The 20182-nt window shown below is 30.0% G+C and overlaps 2 protein-coding genes across 2 annotated transcripts in view; both read right to left on the bottom strand.

Annotated features, from left to right (window-relative positions):
• Positions 1-20182, bottom strand: part of LOC143916079 (uncharacterized) — a 104243-nt gene that overhangs the window by 79627 nt on the left and 4434 nt on the right. The window lies entirely within an intron of this gene.
• On the bottom strand, positions 4453-6566 carry LOC143916222 (pupal cuticle protein 20-like). The gene is made up of 5 exons (XM_077437260.1): positions 6434-6566; positions 5689-5879; positions 5125-5213; positions 4660-4827; positions 4453-4578 (listed from the first exon to the last, which is right to left on the bottom strand). Exons 1-5 carry the CDS (start codon positions 6440-6442, stop codon positions 4484-4486), a joined length of 552 nt encoding a protein of 183 aa, XP_077293386.1. The 5' UTR covers positions 6443-6566; the 3' UTR covers positions 4453-4483.

The raw sequence follows: 20182 nt of genomic DNA, 5'->3' as shown, positions 1-20182 counted from the left end.
TCTCGGTACCGTCGATATATACCAACTTAAGAGAATCTAAAGTAGTGTATTGGACCCTCCACAAGTACATGTGAATGCTGTTTGGTCAACTCACATACATTCACACAAGTATCCGCGACCAAGGTGCACATTTCGCACGCGTCCATTTCAGCGATTTTTTAACATGGGTGATATGAGCTCTTGTATTTTTTTTTTCATTTCAACGTATGATCAGGATCGCGGTCTAGAGTTGAGGCGTGAATTTCAGGGCAAACTTGGTTTTTATTGTATAATTATTGAAATTGAACTCTTGCCTCCAGCTGTGCTACTTTTAGCTAAAGTCGAGATGAGTAGTTCGATTTGGTAGGAACCCCTTATAAATTAATTCTGATAATTCTATTGATCTTATCATGAATCTAATCAATTCAAAATTGATTTATATTTGAGTTTTCCTCGAAAGAAAATTATCAATATGCTTAAGTACTTATATGTATTAATGTATGTACATACATATATCAAATGTACATATGTATATCAAATACCTACAATTTCTATTGTTTAAGTACTTATCGATTTTTATTATTTTTTATTGGTATGAATACATACTTATTATAAAGTGTAATATATACGTATATGAACATGGTCTTTAGAAGATAAAATATGAGACTTTTATAAAGATAAATAGCTTAGAGATAAATGAGAGCTTACAAACAGAAATGCAACTTCACATACTAATATATACTTATGTTTTGATTTTTATATCCTTTTTATTATTACTGAATTATATTCACAATACATTTTATATCTATTTTAATAGCTACTGATCTACTGATCACTTTCTATTTTACAATTTTAATTTAATTTTGTTAGTCATCATAGTATTATATTATTCTAATGTTAATGTACAGCATAATAGGAAAAAGAGCTAAAAAACCTAAATATATACTTATAGATTTTGTATGACATGTAATTATGTATTTCATTTTGTTTTTAATATCCGTTCTTACTTTACAATAGTATAGATACTGTTACAAAATCAAAATTCTAAGTATTTGTAATGCCATAAATAATATTTCTTGATATGCCCATGCAAATTCATACAATCGCAGTTAATGCGTTATAATAAATATGTACTACAATTTCTCTGACAAGTGTTATATCTCGTTAAATATGTACAATTATAATAAATAAATCATTCAACAGTTTGTACTTTAATATTTGCAAAAATAGTAAGGGTTATTATAAATAGGTCTTCCTCGTTTCACCAACTTGCAATATCTCAAGACTTGTTTTCCCAACTTTTTCGGTATCTTTCGTCGTTGAGTTTGTATATATACGAAAATATTTTACATACTGAAATATGTACTTATTTTAAGAGATAAATATTAATTATTAAAAGAATATTTTATTATTATAAGACATCAATTAATCAAGCACACTCGTCTAACAGATTGCTCCAAAGCGATGAGTGTGCAAAAAAGATTAAGAAAGGGTACATGAAATACAAGTAAAATAAATAGAAGAAAAGAAAAATAAATAAATATGACAAAATAAATTCTTAAAAAGTTCTTAACTCATCAACTCAACCGCTCTAATTGGTCGGGACTTCCGTAAATTAGGAAGTGGTGCAGAAAATGACGAGAGATGTGACGAATGTCAATAGCACCATCCAGTGAATTTAAGAAACGGAGGCTACGAGGAATGGGAGAATTACTATAAGCCACAGTTCTAACCAGAAGAGTGTGAAAAAGGGGACGATGGCGGGTCCAAATCACACTCTCCGGAGCATGAAGGCCCAACTCAGCCAGGATAGACGGACAGGAGATAAAGCCTCTAAATATGAAAAACAAGAACTTGATGATGGCAACACTCCTCTTGTGTTCAAGAGAAGTGTAGCCGACTATACCTATGACGAATTGTGAAGGAAATAAATATGGGTAAATCCCATATTGCTCTTTATAAAGCAGTCGAAGAAAGCGTCTTTGGATAAGTTCGAGTTTGATAGATAGAGCTTTAGTGGAAGGATTCCAGATCATAGAGGCGTATTCCAAGATACTCCTAACAAGAACATTGTACAGCAGCCTCAAAACAGAGGGATTATGGAAGTGTCGAGAATTACGAAAAACAATCCCAAGCATTCTTGAGGCAGAGCAACACACAGAGTCAATATGATCAGAGAAATTTAGGTCACTCTGAAATGCAACCCCAATAGTATAGTAATAATTGACTTTAAAACGGTTTTTTTTAATATTTTAAAGGTGTATTAATAGCTTAAAAATCTATGAATGGTCAAAACATATCTTGTATATTAAAAATATTACATTCATTTATACAAAAATCATATTTTTATAGTTCTGCTTTAGATCATCGACTTTAGAGAGTCTTTAATAAATATTATTATGTATTAGATGTATTATGAGAATTTATAAGAATTGTAAATGGGTTTTTGAGCTCTTTTTCCTATTATGCTGTACATTAAAATTAGAATAATATAAAACTATGATTACTAACAAAATTAAATTAAAATTGTAAAATAGAAAATGGTCAGTAGATCAGTAGCTATTAAAATATGTAGACATAGGATGTATTGTGAACATAATTTATTTTTATTGGAATTACAATTTTCGGCGCCTGAATGCGGTAGACATTTGCGTCATCATTTACTTTTCCAACCTATTCCTGCGAAAACGTCTGCTTTCAATAACTCGTCTCTTGTAAAGGCTATCCGGTTCCTTAATATGATTGATGAGCATTTGGACCTGTTCAATTGTCATGTTGATGAGCTGGTTAGTTTCTTGAGAACACAAGAATATTTGAATGAGATGAATGATTGGAATTTTTATTGTTTTTATTTTGTTATTTTATTTCTTTTGTTTTGTAAAACTGGTGTGACGCTTTGGGGCAACCTGTCAGATTACACTGGTCATTTTGTTGTTATTATTATTATAAATAATAAATTAAATAAATAAATAGATAATTTAGTAATAATAAAAAGCATTTAAAAATCAAAATATTTTTATACAATAAACAAACTCCTGTTTGGACAAATGAAAAGTTGAGAAAACGTGTCTCGAGATATGCACCGGAGTGCACCGATTATAAATATGGTTGTACTTTGATTTTATTGTTACTTCAGCCCATTTCGCTGCCTAAAACTTTGCTATTAAAAAAATGTATCCTTTTTTCAGCTTTTTGATATAAAAATTCGATTTAAATCGGCCTTAAAAATCCTCTCTTAAAGGGATTGAAAAAAAATTGAAGAACAATCATTTTTTATTATCAAATAAATTTTATTTACTGATATGTTTCATCTTCAGATCAGTTTCAGTTCGAAATATAAATATTATACCCACATATACGACGTGAAACATACAGTTTTTTTTTAATTTATTTTTATTGTAGAAATATTAATTATTTATTATTTATTTATATATAATTTTGGACCATTGTGGCATAACAGGACGAACCTAATGCGCCACAATGGCCTATATTTGAAAGAGAGTAATAAAGTAAAATACATAAAATAAAACACTTTCACTCTTCTTCTTCATGCAATATTTTTAATAATATTTAAAATAGCATAAAAATAAATTTATAGTAACGAAAACATTTGTAACATATTCACAATATCATCACACAAAATATTTGGGGTGACATATCGAAAATTTGTTAATCTCAACCTTTTTAAGGTCATATTTTCCGGCACAAAAGATCATCACGTACTCAATATGAAAAGTTAATCGGTTTTAAATCATATTGATTTAATTTTAGTCGAAGTCTTACAAATAATAGTCGAAGTGCTAAAATGAAGAAAGTGATTAAACATTTAAAAGAAAGACATATGTATTTGGTCAATTTTTTTTTATTATTTTTCAGAAATACATTTCACATGCATTGCTTACGTTTACATTTTGAGTTCACGCACTCGATTTGGTAAAATCTTTTAATAATTAAATGAATTAATATACAATTGAATAATTATAATGAAATGATTCGCGATGGTTGTCGTCAAGAGCTCACCATTTATAATACATGGTTTAATAAATACAATTTATTTTTTTCAAATTTACATACAATGCCTCGATCTTAATGTGAGATCATAACGCAGATGAAAGTATTATATTTACATATCACCACATAAATTTTGCCACTTTTCTATCTAAACGCTATCCATATGATACATTTTATATTACAACACGTTGGTGGCTTACTTTATGTATATCTACAAATTTATGTGCAGATTATAAATAATTATTAGTGCGAAAAAATAAACAAACAAAAATTAATCGATTTCCTGCTGTAGAAATTGTGTGAATTACATATATTTCTCGAGCAAGAAACGCATATTTCATCACGTTCGATTGTTAAAGATGAGAAAAGTGCAATAGGGGAAATATTTAACTTAGCGTTAATTATCTCTTGGTATAAATAAGTCGTTGAGAAAGCTCGTATTCCGGTCGATTGCTTAATGAATGTCATATTAGATTTTTTTGCAGTTTCTAAATTAATATCTATAACCTCCGTTTCCTGCTGGTTTTGATGGTGGGCCATATTGATTGCTAGGACCTCCTGATGGATAACCATTGCCGTTACCAGATGCTGAAAAAATATAATATTGTACATAAATTTGCAACGTAGATAGGCTTAATATTTAGTTCAATGCTGATGAATTTTATATACCAGATCCAGCAGCTTCTTCAGCAGCATTTTGTTGAAGAGATTGCAAGATTTCTTCTGGGATTGGGGGAGGAGTTGGGAGATGATCTCCTTTAGCTTGGAAACCGTTCTCATCAGCGGTGTAAGTTATGGTGTAGATTTTGCCATCAGGTCCAGGATAAGAGAAAGATCCTATAATTTCAATTAATATTTTTGAGTCCGGAAGAAGTTTTAATGAAATATAAATATTTGACACTCTCAATTCATCTAAATATAGCCACCGGTGTAACCTTTAGAATGTCGTGAGCAATGAGAAAGATTATCAACTTGGGATATATCCTAGCAGATGAGGCAATATTTCTGTTTAATTATATTCATTTGATCCTTTTCGTAACTAACGCATAATTCAAAACGGTAACAGTGGTTGAAACCATTATGAACAATTTATGATCGTTTTAGATTTTAGTAGTTGAATTAAGTAATTCTTACCGACAGCGGATTGGGCTTCGGCTTCAGGGTTGCCTTTGTTTTTCAGTTCTCCTTCTTCTTGCACTTTGATTCCGTTCGCAGATTCATAGCTGAAATTTTTGGTTTTGATAATTAAATTGTATTTATACACATGATTCAAATTCATATATTTAATGTTAACATTTAATTTATATTAGATTTCGAGTGCACAAAGAGGACTTTACATATATACTATTTATTATATAGTGAAGTTGTCTTGGGAAATGTTTTTATCTACAGTAGTTTCCCTTCCACCTTCTGGAGCGGAAATAATGGAATGATTTTGGTAGTTAGTTTAGATCTTTGATGGTACTAAATTAGATGGAACCATCTCAACATTTTTTGTCAGATAAATCTTGCAAACTCTGACAGAAGACAGTTGATCTGGATCCAGATCTTACCAGTAGCAATAGACATTCTCGTATTCATCGAGAAAATTTAATAAACTTCGATTCATTGAGAACCCAATAATTCGTATTAAAATTATGGTTCCGTATCACTTTCGAGTCTTGATCTAAAACAGTTTCTTCGAATTGTATGACTAACCTGTATTTGTAAGATCCATCTCCGTTGTTTTCATTGGTTTGCGAGATGATTTCAATTGGGGGCTGAGCTGGTCCTCCTCCAGGAGCCAAAAGTCCTGGACCACCACCTGAATGATGAGCTCCCGATGGAGGCAAATAGGTGTTTTCTAATCTGCCGCAGAATGCGGAGGCGATCAAACAAGCAAATACGAACTGAAACAATGCAAACATTATTTATATATAAGCTATAGAGCAATCTTAATTCGACCCATTTTGAAAATGAAAGACAATCAAATTATTAAATTTAGATTACTGTGAACCACGCTTTAGTGTATCAAAATGAATTACATTCAATGCTAAATTAGAGTACATTTTATATTTTATATTTAACCATCCTTTTAAAATATGGAGCAATATGTCGTACGTTGCTAAATTGCTTACGAATGAAATTTAAAACAGGGCAAAAATCATATAATATGACGTTACAAAAAATTTAGTTACTTTAACTAGAATTGAGCACGAGTGTAAATAGATTGAAACTATCTGGATGATTTTAGTATTAAAAAAATAAGTGGATCGATTACAATTTGAACAAATAAGCATCGTTTTAATTTATGTAACTAGATTTTGTTCGAAGCTAAAGTAATTAGGGTATGAAATTGAAATTAGAGCAAATGTTTAAATACGGTAATTTTTAATGAGAGCAATTTAAATGTGGTTTAAATTAAGGGTGGTTTTAAAATAGTTAACAAGGGTTGTCAGCTCACCAGTTTCATGTTGGTTGGAGTGTTTTGGCGAGGTACTACCCTTAATGGATGAGAGCGAAGCAGTTGGAAACTGTATCGACCGAAGCTCAATGATCTTCAACCAAAGATGCTCCAGTATTTATACTGTTCAAGATGCTCTTCACTTGTCTCGGTACCGTCGATATATACCAACTTAAGAGAATCTAAAGTAGTGTATTGGACCCTCCACAAGTACATGTGAATGCTGTTTGGTCAACTCACATACATTCACACAATTATCCGCGAGCAAGGTGCACACTTCACACGCATCCATTTCAGCGATTTTTTAACATGAGTGATATGAGTTCTTGTATTTTTTTTCATTTCAACAGATGATCAGGATCGTGGTCCAGAGTTGAGGCTTGAATTTCACGGCAAACTTAGTTTTTATTGTATTATTATTTAAATTGAACTCTCGTCTCCAGCTGTGGTACTTTTAGCTATAGTCGAGATGAATAGTTCGATTTGGTAGGAACCCCTTATAAATTAATTTTGATAATTCTATTGATCTTATCATGAATCTAATCAATTCAAAATTGATTTGTATTTGATTTTTCCTCGAAAGAAAATTATCAATATGCTGGAGTACATATATGTATGTATGTATTAGTGCTTCCAATCCCGGAAGGTTACTTGAGCACCGGGATTGCGGTGCTGGGAATTTCAAATGTATAAGAAAAGATAGTTCAATTGTATGTTTTCATATTTCAAAAACGTTCAATTGCATTTGCAAACTCTCCCAATGTTTCACGCGAAAAATACTCGCATATTGGCGTACTAATTTTGAGAGTGTGGTTACATTCTTTAAATTTTCGGTTCGCATCCATAAATTTCTAAGATTAAATAAAACACATCCGAAAATGTAATAAAACAAATTTAAAAAAATCGCTTTAATTCATTGATTTGTTTTTTTTACAAATAGTTGAAATAATCCACCCAATTAAAAAAAAACTCCAATTACATTTACTTTATGTAAAAAATTCGGATGTGACCAACCTACGACTTTATCTATGTATTTCAGAAATATAAGAAGTGTAAAAAACAAAATTCGATAATCGAACATATGTATGTGCATACACGTTCACACATACCGGCTATGAGCATTTTCAATACAAATTCAACACAAATGTAGGAAAACTTACACAGACTAAAGTTCTACTTCAGTCCAATTTGATGAGTGGTTTGGGAGATAATTTAAATCAAAAACTTAAAAAGAAAGAGAACACCTATAAGGGGAGGTACCATTTCCGGTTAACTTAACAATTTGAAAAAAAATTACGGTGTATCGATAAAAATTTCAGTAACCAATACTAAGTTTCAGTTCGATAGGACGAACAGTGTTCAAAAAATCTCCAAAATATACTGACACACAATAAACATATAGACACTCACACAGAAACACAGACACACACATTTTTTCTAGATCACGAAAACGTGATCAGTGGTCGATTCTGAGTTCGAATCAGTTAAAATATACTTCAAATATCATTGCGGTTGAGCACAATATCTGCGACAAAATACAGGCCGTTCATACCATTTCGTGGAAACGGCAAGCCGGCGTCGAAACGGGTGGCAAACAAATGGACTATGACTATCATTGATCATCCCAACATTGTTCATTATATATGTAATATTGCTTTATGTTTTTTTTCCATATTATTTTTAAAGAAATTTCTGCCTGCACCGTAATCCCGGTATTCAGACTAGTTTCTGCACCCGGGATCCTGGTGCTAGGGATCCCGGGATTGGAAGCCTTATTATGTATACATATGAGTATATCAAATACCTAAAATTTCTATTGTTTAAGTACTTACCGATTTTATTATTTTTTATTGGTTACACATTAATTATAAAGTATAATATGTACTTATATGAACATAGTGTTTAGAAGATAAAATATGAGACTTTTATAAAGATAAATGGTTTAGAGATAAATGAGAGCTTACAAACAGAAATGCAACTTCACATCCTAATATATGTACATACATATACTTATAGATTCTGTATCACATATGATTATGTATTTCATTTTATTTTTAATATCCATTCTATCTTAACAGTAGTATACTGGTACCAAATCAAAATTCTAAGGATTTGTAATAAGATTTCTTGATATGCCCATGGAAATTCATACAATCGCAGTTAATGCGTTATAATAAATATGTACTACAATTTCTCTGACAAGTGTTATATCTCGTTTAATATGTACAATTATAATAAATAAATCATTCAACGGTTTGTATTTTAATATTTGGAGAAATAGTAAGGGTTATTATAAATAGGTCTTCCTCGTTTCACCAACTTGCAATATCTCAAGACTCGTTTTCCCAACTTTTTCGGTATCTCTAGTCGCCGAGTTTGTACATATATATACAAAAAATATATACGAAAATATTTTACATAGTGAAATACATATTTTACGAGATAAACATTAACTATTAAATGAATATACATAGTAAGAATTGACTTTACAACTTTTTTTATATATTTTAAAGGTGTAATAATAGCTTAAAAATCTATAGTATATTAAAAATATTACATATGTACATTTATACATTAGATCATCGACTTTGGAGAGTCTTTAATTAATATTATGTATTAGATGTATTATAAGCATTTATAAGAATTTTAAATAGGTTTTTGAGCTCTTTTTCCTATTATGCTATACATTAACATTTGAATAATATAATACTATGATTACTAACAAAATTAAAGTAAAATTGTAAAATAGAAAATGATCAGTAGATCAGTAGCTATTAAAATAGATACAGATGTATGGTGAACATAATTTAGTAATAATAAAAAGCATTTAAAAAACAGTATGTTGTATAAACTATTTTTATACAACATACTGTTTGGGCAGACGAAAAGTTGAGAAAACGAGTGTCGAGATATTAACGGAGTGCTCCGATTATAAATATGGTTCTACTTTGATTTTTGTTACTTCAGCCCATTTCAGTGCCTAAAACTTTGCTATTAAAAAATGTATCCTTTTTTTAGCTTTTTGATATACATATTTGATTTAAATCACCCTTAAAAATCCTTTCTTAAAGGGATTAAAAGAAAAATGAAGGACAATTATTTTTTATTAACAAATTAATTTTATTTATTGATAAGTTTCATCTTGAGTTCAGCTTCAGCTCGAAATATTTAACACACATACATATACGATGTGAAACATACAGGTTTTTTTTTTAATTTATTTTTATTGTAGAAATATAAAACTTTCACTCTTCTTCTTCTTGCAATATTTTTAATATTATTTAAAATATCATAAAAATAAATATGTTATTACGAATATATTTGTAACATATTTGCAATATCATCACACGAAATATTTGGGGTGACGTATCGAAAATTTGTTAATCTCGACCATTTTAAGGTCATATTTTCCGGCACACAAGATCATCACGTACTCAATATGCAAAGTTAATCGGTTTTAAATCGTGCAATTATCGACACATCCATACTATTAAAATAGCGCATACTCGGCCGTGTTGATTTAATTTTTTTTCGCTGTATTTTTTTTTTTGTACCAAACATTGGTACATACAGACGCATGACCGTTAAGAAAAAGGACGCTAAGGTGGTGTTGGGATCAAAAAACTGGTTAACCGCTACACGAACTGTTCAAGAATGGTCAGCACCAATAAATCAGACTTAATGAGAGATTACGATGCGATGGGATCATCTCGAATGAGACTCAGTTACGCTGCAATTAATGCAGTTGCATAATGTCCTTTTGCACTCGGCGAATACGCATAGTGGTGCGCCATATTATCAATCTTTCAAATTTTCCTGTCGAATTGCAATTCCCATATAAAGGGCTTGTGAAGTTTAAAGGGAAAGAAGAGCCCAGAAGGTAAGCCACTCGTTGTAACTAATAGGCTTGTCCAAAGCGCTTGAAGGTCTGCCGATCATCATCTCTTTTTTTTTTTGTTTAAAATATTTATTTCACGTCTCGTCAATGAAGATGAAGAGGAACATGTTATCACGTTCAGAAGTTTAACCTTCTGTGTGAAAAACACGCACCTTTCGTAATTTATTGAACGATTTATTAAAAAAAAAATGGATTCACCGCCTCGTATAAGCAATTATATACCATTTATTTTATAATGTACTTTATAGTAAAAATAGTTTCATGAATAATTCCATTTTATGAGTTTTATTTAATTTTTTAGATTGAAAAAAAATCCAATTTTAAATTAAAACATATAGGATGACCTAAAAGTAACTTCAAATGTAGTGCTTCAAAGAAAAAATGTTTGTACGAAATATATGTACATATGTATGAGAATTTCGAAAAGCCATGTAGACTTTATAAATCAATATTGTGTAACGGAATATTCAATTTCTCGGAAACGTGACATGCATTTAGCTTCATATAAATGTCACATAATAGGTAACAAACTGCACTTTTGGCTTGCACTATTGTTATTCATTTCAAATGCGGGTTGAAACTTAATTGAATCGATGCTATATTATTTTATTCGAATTCATCTTACGGCTGCAAAAAAAGAAATAACATTTAAGGGAAAGAATTACATCCATAAATTTTATCATTGCAGATGGCCTTTTGTCGTTTTCTTTTTATTTTAAAAAAGTTAACCCGTAAACCGGTCAAACAACAGATTCAGGTGAAGATATGCACTTGAAAAATTGCAATTCGATGCGCATAATCCGCCCTTGATCCACTGACTTGATCTTGTTTTCAGGCCTAGTGAATTTTTGACGCTCTGAAATCATCGATCAGCAGCACCTTTCGAGTTCAGAAAAAAAATTGTGCGTATTGCATTTTCATATCGGCACACATTCTGCTGATTATCTCATGTGAAAATTGCATAATTAATGATGAAAAAAATATTGCACGAATTTTTGGTCAAAGCGGCAAGGTCTTTATAAAAATCTGATTATTTCGATAATATAACTTTGTGTGATGTAATATTCATATATGTGTTTATTGGATAGTTATTTTACTGATCATACTCGTGTACCTACGTATGATATTCTTGCTTCTTAAATGTAATTCTAAAACATGTATATTTTCAAATATTTAAATTTTTTATAAGAAATGCGGGACAAATGATATTTAAGCAACATCGTCAATGGACTGGAAGATTCTGTTTTTATTTTGTACCTTAGCAAATATGACGAAATATCATATTTAAAGTTTTTTAATGTGAATTTATTCCATTTATTTGATGAGGTGAATTAAAAAAAATATACCACGAAAACTGACTTAAAGTAAAAAAAAATTCAAAAATCTATTAAATTTACGATTTCACAAACTTGAATGGGCTGGCGACAGTGCAAATATATTTTTGAGATTTTATATGTTATTTTTTACGGATTTCCTATGATACAGGACATTTTTTCCATTTAGAGGTGATTCCAAATTCTAAATTTCGCTATTTTCGATGTACCCTAAATTGTGTATACATACATATGTACAGTAACGTGCAGAGAAATCGCATCACTTTCAATTGTTCGATGTTTTCGAGTTTTTTTAGTTTTATTATTTGATTTAAACTATTTAACATGTTTAACGATTAAAAAAGATTATTTATATTTTTAAATTAAGGCGAGATAAGAATTTTAAAAAACATGCACAATAGGGCATTTTTCTTATATGTATTTCAAATGTCTCTAGCTAAAATAATATTACAGTATATATATATATATATATATATATATATATATATATATATATATATATATATATATACATATATATATATATATTTATTTTTATTTTTATTTTTATTTTTTAATTAAAATACATAGGCAATGGACATATGAAAACAATAAATAGTAATATAATAATTACTAGACAATCGTCTTGCTTCTATGACGGTATGGATACCTGCCGGCATGGACAATACGACTTTTTTTAGTATGTCCATTATCGTCCAGTATGTTCATTAGTCGTATTATCCATCCCGTCATAGAAGCAATACGATTGTCTAGTAATTATTATATTACTATTTATTGTTGTCATATGTCCATTGCCTATGTATTTTAATTCATAGAAAAATATATACTGTAATATTATTTTAGCTAGAGACATTTGAAATACATATAAGAAAAATGCCCTATTGTGCATGTTTTTTTAAAATTCGTACCTCGCCTTAATTTAAAAATATAAATAATCTTTTTTAATCGTAAAACATGTTAAATAGTTGAAATCAAATAATAAAACCAAAAAAACTTGTGTATAGCTTCATGTAATCAAAAAAAATCGAAAACATCGAACAATTGAAAGTGATGCGATTTCTCTGCACGTTACTGTATGTCACAGTCGAAGTGTGTTTTTAGTTGTAACATATTCCAATTGGCATTTTAGGTTATTCATATTCGAATACAATTCAACCATTAAATCAAAACTCTACAAGCGCAAATACACTTTGAACAATGTGCGCCAGTTGTAATTTAACAATTGAGTTTTGACAGCTCTGATATTTGTTTTAACGAATGCTTAAGAATTCAATAGTGCGTTAATATTTCCAAGGTATTTACGAATTATGGTAATGAGTACCGTATTACGATAACTTAATGAATATGTTCAAAACAAAAATGTGACTTTCCAAACTCAAAGTGACGTTAGCCCTCCATTAAACCTGGTACCAACTAATAGTTAAACTGTATTTTCAGTTGTTATATATTTTGACCAGTTGGAACGTGATTCGTGACTGAAATTATGAATCAACTTAAATATGAAACACATGTGTAGCTTTCAGGCATTTAAAGTTAAAGATAAATAAATAAATAAAATTTCCTGCTTGCACTTGTGCACTTATGATCAAAATGTGCAGATTGCATATGTGTGTATGTATACCTTTCACATGCGTACTACATAGTGAATATAATATGTACATATCTTGTGCAGTGCAAATATATTATACAATTACATAACTGTCATCATTGAATGATACTGAAGTCATATTCAACTTCGATAATATTAATATTAAGTACATTTTTCTTTCGAAAAAAGGATGCAAGTACGCGTGATGTATGTACTTATATTTTTTTTGATTTTTAAATGCTTTTTATTATTACGAAATTATGTTCACAATACATCTTATATCTATTTTAATAGCTACTGATCTACTGATCATTTTCTATTTTACAATTTTAATTTAATTTGGTTAGTAATCACAGTATTATATTATTCTAATGTTAATCTAAAGCATAATAGGAAAAAGAGCTCAAAAACCTATTTACAATCCTTATAAATGTTCATAATACATCTAATACATAATATTAATTAAAGACTATCTAAAGTCGATGACCTAAAGCAGATTGTGTTTAGGTAATCTGTGTTTATACCTGAAGGGTATAGACATTTTATTGTAATCACCGAGACTCTTCACAAGTGTGTTAGTATGGTTATTAGTGATTCTTTCATAGAATCTACTGGTTAGTTTGTTAGTAATGTCTGTAACAAACGGAATATTATATATAGCATGCAGTTTTTTCAGGTTAGTATATATGGGTGTATTATAAATTATTTTAAGGGATTTATTTTGTATTACTTGGAGCTTGGAAAGGTTAGTATTCGAGGCGTTATTCCATACAGGTGAAGCATAGGTTAATAATGGTAATACTTATATAAACTTTCATTGTCGTATAGATAGAACTGAAGATATTAATGCAAGTTGTATATGAGGTTCTAAATTCACAAACAATTGGAATTACGACTATATTTAACTTACTGTTTAATGAAATGGAATTAACTGTAAAATCAACATATTCCAAGGCATAATTAGAGTTCAGTTGGAGACTAAAGCCATACAATTAAATCTTGTTGAAGCGTGAGGAATCTACGGTTGATTTGGATATCCCTTTAGATCCTCAACTCACCTTTCACAACCACATCAAGACAGTCGCTGGCGTTTCCTTTCGTCAAATCGGATTTGTCTTGAGATTTGTTAGGTTATTCTCCAACCCTTTGTCTCCTCGCTTGCTTTTCAACTCGCCTATGACAAGCAAACTAGAGTATAATGCAATTGTGTAGAATCCGCATGAAGCAATTTACTTTCTAGTGATTGAGAAATTGCAAAAAGCATTTCTTCCTTTCGTATGTAGGAAATAGTATGGGTATTATTCATATCTCTACCCTACTCCTTTCCCTTTGGGCATGCTTGGGTATAATTCCCTTGGACTTCGGAGAAACTTCTCACTAATTCGTTTTATTCGCCAGCTTCTACGTAATAATACGTCATGGCCATCGGTGCTGGAACTTTATGTCCCCAATAATTATGTGTGGTAGACATCATTTGATGGTTGTACCTCCTGCACGCAAAGTTCTTTATCGGATGGCTCTAATTCCAAGATATATAGCCAGCAGTATTGCTTAATGGTAGCGCGTATGTTTAACACTAAGTGATCAGTGGGTTCGATCCGCCATACTGCTGGTTAGATTTGGGGGTATTTGTGACTCCAAATCGATCTTTTCTTATCAGAGTTTACCAATTTTATCTGATCATTGTTCAAACGGTTGCTCAAAATTGGCAAAAAATCATCTTTCCTGTTGTCACAAATTTTCTGTATTTATTGTATGTATATAATTTGTAAAAAATATGTACAAATCTAAAATCCATATATGTCTCTATGTATTAATTCTGTAATTAATTAATTAATTAATTCTTACTTCGCGTTCTTCATCTTCTGGAAATACAGTGATTTATGTAATAATAAAATGTTGCATTATTTGTAATTAATTGTCCAGGAAAGCGCATTGGGATGTTCCTGTCAAGCCTTCCTAGTATATAGATATCTATGTAAAATATCCGACTTCTTAATGAAATCGTTGCTGCTGTGCCTGAATGTGACATTTTCCACCACAGTGAGCGTAGGTCATTGGAGATTATTTTAACCTACATATTTGTCTGGTATGCTCCGCTCATCATTATTTTCATAATTGCTATAATAAATGATGCAAGACATTTCCTACTTTGTATTTTATTATTTTATATGTTTACTTTATCTGCTATTGTTTTTTCATGGTTATGTATAAATGTATATTTGTCAGTGTATACATATATAGGTATGTAGGTATTTTTATTTTTCTCATCTCTCTTAATTTTTACATACCTCTTTTTACTTCGCCTTACGATTACTATTAAGGAAAAATTTTGCCTCTTATCCGATCGTTTTCATACTTTGCCATATTGCTCATTTAGGTCATCAATATAGATAAAGGTATCATCCGTCATTACGATGGTGAAAAAATATCGTATTAGACACGTTTGAAAATTCTCCCACGAAGATCTGCCTGACGTTAATCGCCCGAAATGTTCGGTCGCATTGTTCGCCTACTGCGATCGTTTTGGCATATTCTTGTTGTTCGCCATCCTCTAGCTTTGTCAGATTTTATTTGCTTAAACGCCTATAACTTTTTCTTTTTCACTCTATATTTTATCATTTTTACATACCTCCTTTACGTTTCACATGGCTTTCGTGTTAGTGGTCATTTTTATCTCTTATCCGATCGTTTTCATACTTTGCCATATTGCTCATTTTGGTCATCAATACACGTTACTGTATCGTCTGCCATTACGTTGGAGATAAAATATCGTATACAACGCGTTTTAAAAACGGGGAAAGTAAATCTTCCTGACGTTTAACAAGCGTTGTTTAACAAGGCGTAAACTGTTCGCCATGACACGGCCTTATCAGATTTTAATTGTTTAAACGCCTATAATTCACTCTATATTTTATGAAATTTGCTCTAGAGGTTCTCGTTATCTCTAATATATAAATATTTATAGTTTTAACTCTCATATGTATATATAAATTTTTAACCATTGTGGCGCATTGTGGACTCCCGTAATGCGAAAATGGTCCAAACTTAAGTTTAAATAAAACACAAACCAAATAATTTCTAAAGGTTTGTACATAGATAAGTTTGTATAATAAAAATTATGTTACAATAAATCATATTTTATAATTAATAAATAAAATCAATAAAGCGCAGCTTGCGCCACGCTTAAATTGACGAGCTTTTAATAACCTGCGATCCATTAAAATTAGCGCTAGTAATTAGATACCGTTTATTAAACGAAACGAAGATGATGAGGCTGTTAATGGTATCAGTGGCGAAGAAGCGATCGCAACTGGATCCGGTTAACCTTGCTACCGGTAATCGAGATATACATATGTATGATAGCAAACCGACAGATATATGGCAACAAACAGGTCCGACTGTAATATTATGTGGATCGCCGTTAAAATTGTATTCTAATATGAATAAACCATTGGCGTGGTATGACAATTTATGTATGTACATGAAACATTAAACCTACGTTTGATAGGTCAATTCCATGACTGTTTTGGACTAAAAGTCTATGAAACATTCTATGAAGTAAAATACTTAATTGGTAACAAATAAATTCATTTAAATGTTTTATATCATACATACATATGTATATGTATGTATACTGAATAATGAAGTAATAAAAGTCTAAATAAGGTTTAATGTTTCAATTATTTAAATAATTTCATTTATTTGTTTAAATGTATATATATATATATATATATATATATATATATATATATATATATATATATATATATATATATATTTATATATAAGAAAATCAAAATAAATGTATTCAAGTATGTATAGTATAAATATGTACCATTAAGTATGTATAATTAAAATTAAAATTATTCTGAATATGAAAAAAGCATATTAATAAGCGATTTTACAATTCATGTAACATGTCATATGTTTGAACATGTAAATGCTTGTTGTATTTTTGGAAATCTCCGTAAAACATTCAATTACTATTTATTTATTTTTTTTTAATAATTTTATCTAAAAAAAAGCTTGAACTTTTTAAATATAAAGAACACTTAATATTGTAATTAATAACAATGAGCAATAACATATCACGTTTTTTACTTACTGGAGCGGAGAATAATCAATCAATATTAAGTTTGACCCATTGAATTCGAATATGACAATGATTTTTGGTGGTTTTTTTCTTGTTTATGAAATATAAGCGTTTAAAAAATATATTACTTAAGAGGGCTGTACACCTGAAACCTTAATTTTGTTACCGTTCCTTTCTTCGATATATATATTGAGTGTATGTATATATTGAGTGAATTCGACAATATATATCAATATATATATTGAGTGAATGCGACAGTTGCGCTTCGACCAGATAAAACGTATTTTAAATTGACAAAATCGAGGTTTCGTATTCTACTATATTCTTCTCCAAAACTGGATCAATTTTTAAAAAAATTTCATCATCGGTATAAGAAAGATACTTTCTGTGCATCTATCGGCGTATTTTTTTTTAAATCGACCGTTAAATAAGCACGCTGGACTCTTTTCGTGGGTGTAAAAAAGAGGCGATTTTATTGATGTTTGGCGGCTCCTAGCTCCTATAAAAAATAACTAATCAAAAAAAACAAAACGATAGATGCAACCCAATGGTGGATATACATAGCATATTAAAAAATAATTTCTCTAGTGCCATAATTGAGGAAGGGAGAAGTATAGTACGTTTGTATGGACAAGGCGCTGCTGTCCAGCCCTCTTAAGACCTTGGGTCACCTTTATATCAGATCATGTATACATATGAATATCTTTATATGAAGTAATATATTTAATTACATACATTAATCCTTTACGTTAATCATCTAGTACAGTGCTTCCCAAATTGGGGGTCGCGACCCCCCTGGGGGGCCGTAGGATTTCTCGCGGGGGCCGCGAAAATATTTAATAGAAAGTACAAATATTCATTTATAAATATTTTTCCACATTTAGGGAATGTATATATTTAAGGAAATATTTCCCAAACTTGAATGAGTGTGAAAGGAACAATTGGATAAGAACACCATTTGCCAAGTCCTTAAAATATTATCATATTACGTGGACAGCCCAAGAAGAGTTGATCGATATCAGATCAGATAATTTGCTTGAAGTGTAATTTAATGAAAAAAGTATTTCAGAATTTTGGTTAAGGCGACAGCAAGAATATTCTACTATTGGAAAAGAAGCCCTGGTAACTCTTATTCCTTTCGCGCCTACGTACCTATGCGAAACAGCATTTTCGTCATTACTTATATTAAAAAAATAAGCAAAGGTCATGCCTTTCCACGGAGACTTTGGAAGATGCTTTGCGAGTTAGCATTTCTGACATTGAACCCGATATCGCTTTGTTATGTAAAAACATGCGACCTCATCTATCGCATTAAATTGTTTCATGTGTGTATATGTATGTAGTTTTTATTTTATAAAAATGTTTATAAGCAAGTTCCTATAATTTTGTACTGAATATAAATATGTGTATTATAATTGTAATAATTACTGCTAAATAAACCTTTTAACTCAAAAAAAAAATATTTAGGGGCCGGGAATTAATTATTTCAAATTTAGGCGGTCGTGACATGAAAGTGATTGGGAAGCACTAATCTAGTATACATATTATTTTTGATTCATATATAGAAATTTCATAGAAAAGGACTATAATTTGTATATTGCAGTACTTTTATATTTATTTTTAATATATGTACGTACATATATTTCATATAAGTACATACATGTATGTAAATAAATATAAAAAATGTATTCATATACATATATATGTAAATATAAACATTTTGTATATTTATTTTTATATATTGTTTTAAAAATTGTCTATATAAAACTAATATAAACTTTGTTTTTAATACTTTTTGTACTACATAATATATTTCCCTTTCTGTAATTTTGATAGTGCAGGTAACCTATTTGTAAACTAGGAAGTAATTTTTTATTACTAACCCAATACAATTTTTTTATATTTATACAAAGTTATCTTATTAAAACCGAAAATTCAAACCAAAAAGTATTTGAATCGAAGTTTAAACCAAGAAATAAACAACTGGGTCGTAATTTAAAGGTTGTCTTATGTAAAATTCCAATAAATCACGAGCCGCCTTTGAATCAGTCGTCGGTGAATGCAGAACAAGGAGCATCGCCGGACATCTTCGACGCGACCGAGCGCATACTACTTTTACTTTTCATTGGTACTGGAATAAATTGAAGGACAATAAAGTATGCGAAATAAAAAAGGTAGTAAGACTAAACGGTATTCGCACGCAGTTGGTCAGTTGAAACCGTGAAATTCTAATTAACTTGCAATTTCAACACATTTTTCATAAATATATATGTAGTCGTCTCGTATGGGTCGAAAAGTTCTTTCGAAATTTAACATCGGATCATTAAATCCTTAGAACGAATTGCGAATCAACTCAAGTCATATTTCATACTTAGCTTCCAATAACAGGTCCCTAAGATTTTTCCCTGCAAATATCTTGGAATTATTCTAATAAACAAATGTAGTATGAATCGTTTTGTAATTTATTGCTTCCTATTGATACATTCATATGTAAATATAAAAAAATACCATTAAGTCTTAACTCTGTTGATTTTACCATATTGAAAAACGTAAAGGAGGTATGTAAAAAGTTATGAGAACAAAAAATAGTCAGAAAAGCTGTATTTAAAATTCTGTAAAATTATTTCTTCATAGATATATATGTATTATAACTTTTTTATGCGAGATAGTCATTCTAGTATATGTTCATATATGTTTTATATCATTTGTGAGTGAAAAATTTATATGTATTTATTTTTTTTTTGATTTCTAAATGCTTTTTATTATTACGAAATTATGTTCACAATACATCTTATATCTATTTTAATAGCTACTGATCTACTGATCATTCTCT

Source organism: Arctopsyche grandis, chromosome 1 (assembly GCF_051622035.1).
Source record: "Arctopsyche grandis isolate Sample6627 chromosome 1, ASM5162203v2, whole genome shotgun sequence".
NCBI lineage: Eukaryota > Metazoa > Arthropoda > Insecta > Trichoptera > Hydropsychidae > Arctopsyche > Arctopsyche grandis.
The sequence above is the reverse complement of the archived record's forward strand: the minus strand, read 5'-3'. Positions and strand labels throughout refer to the sequence as shown.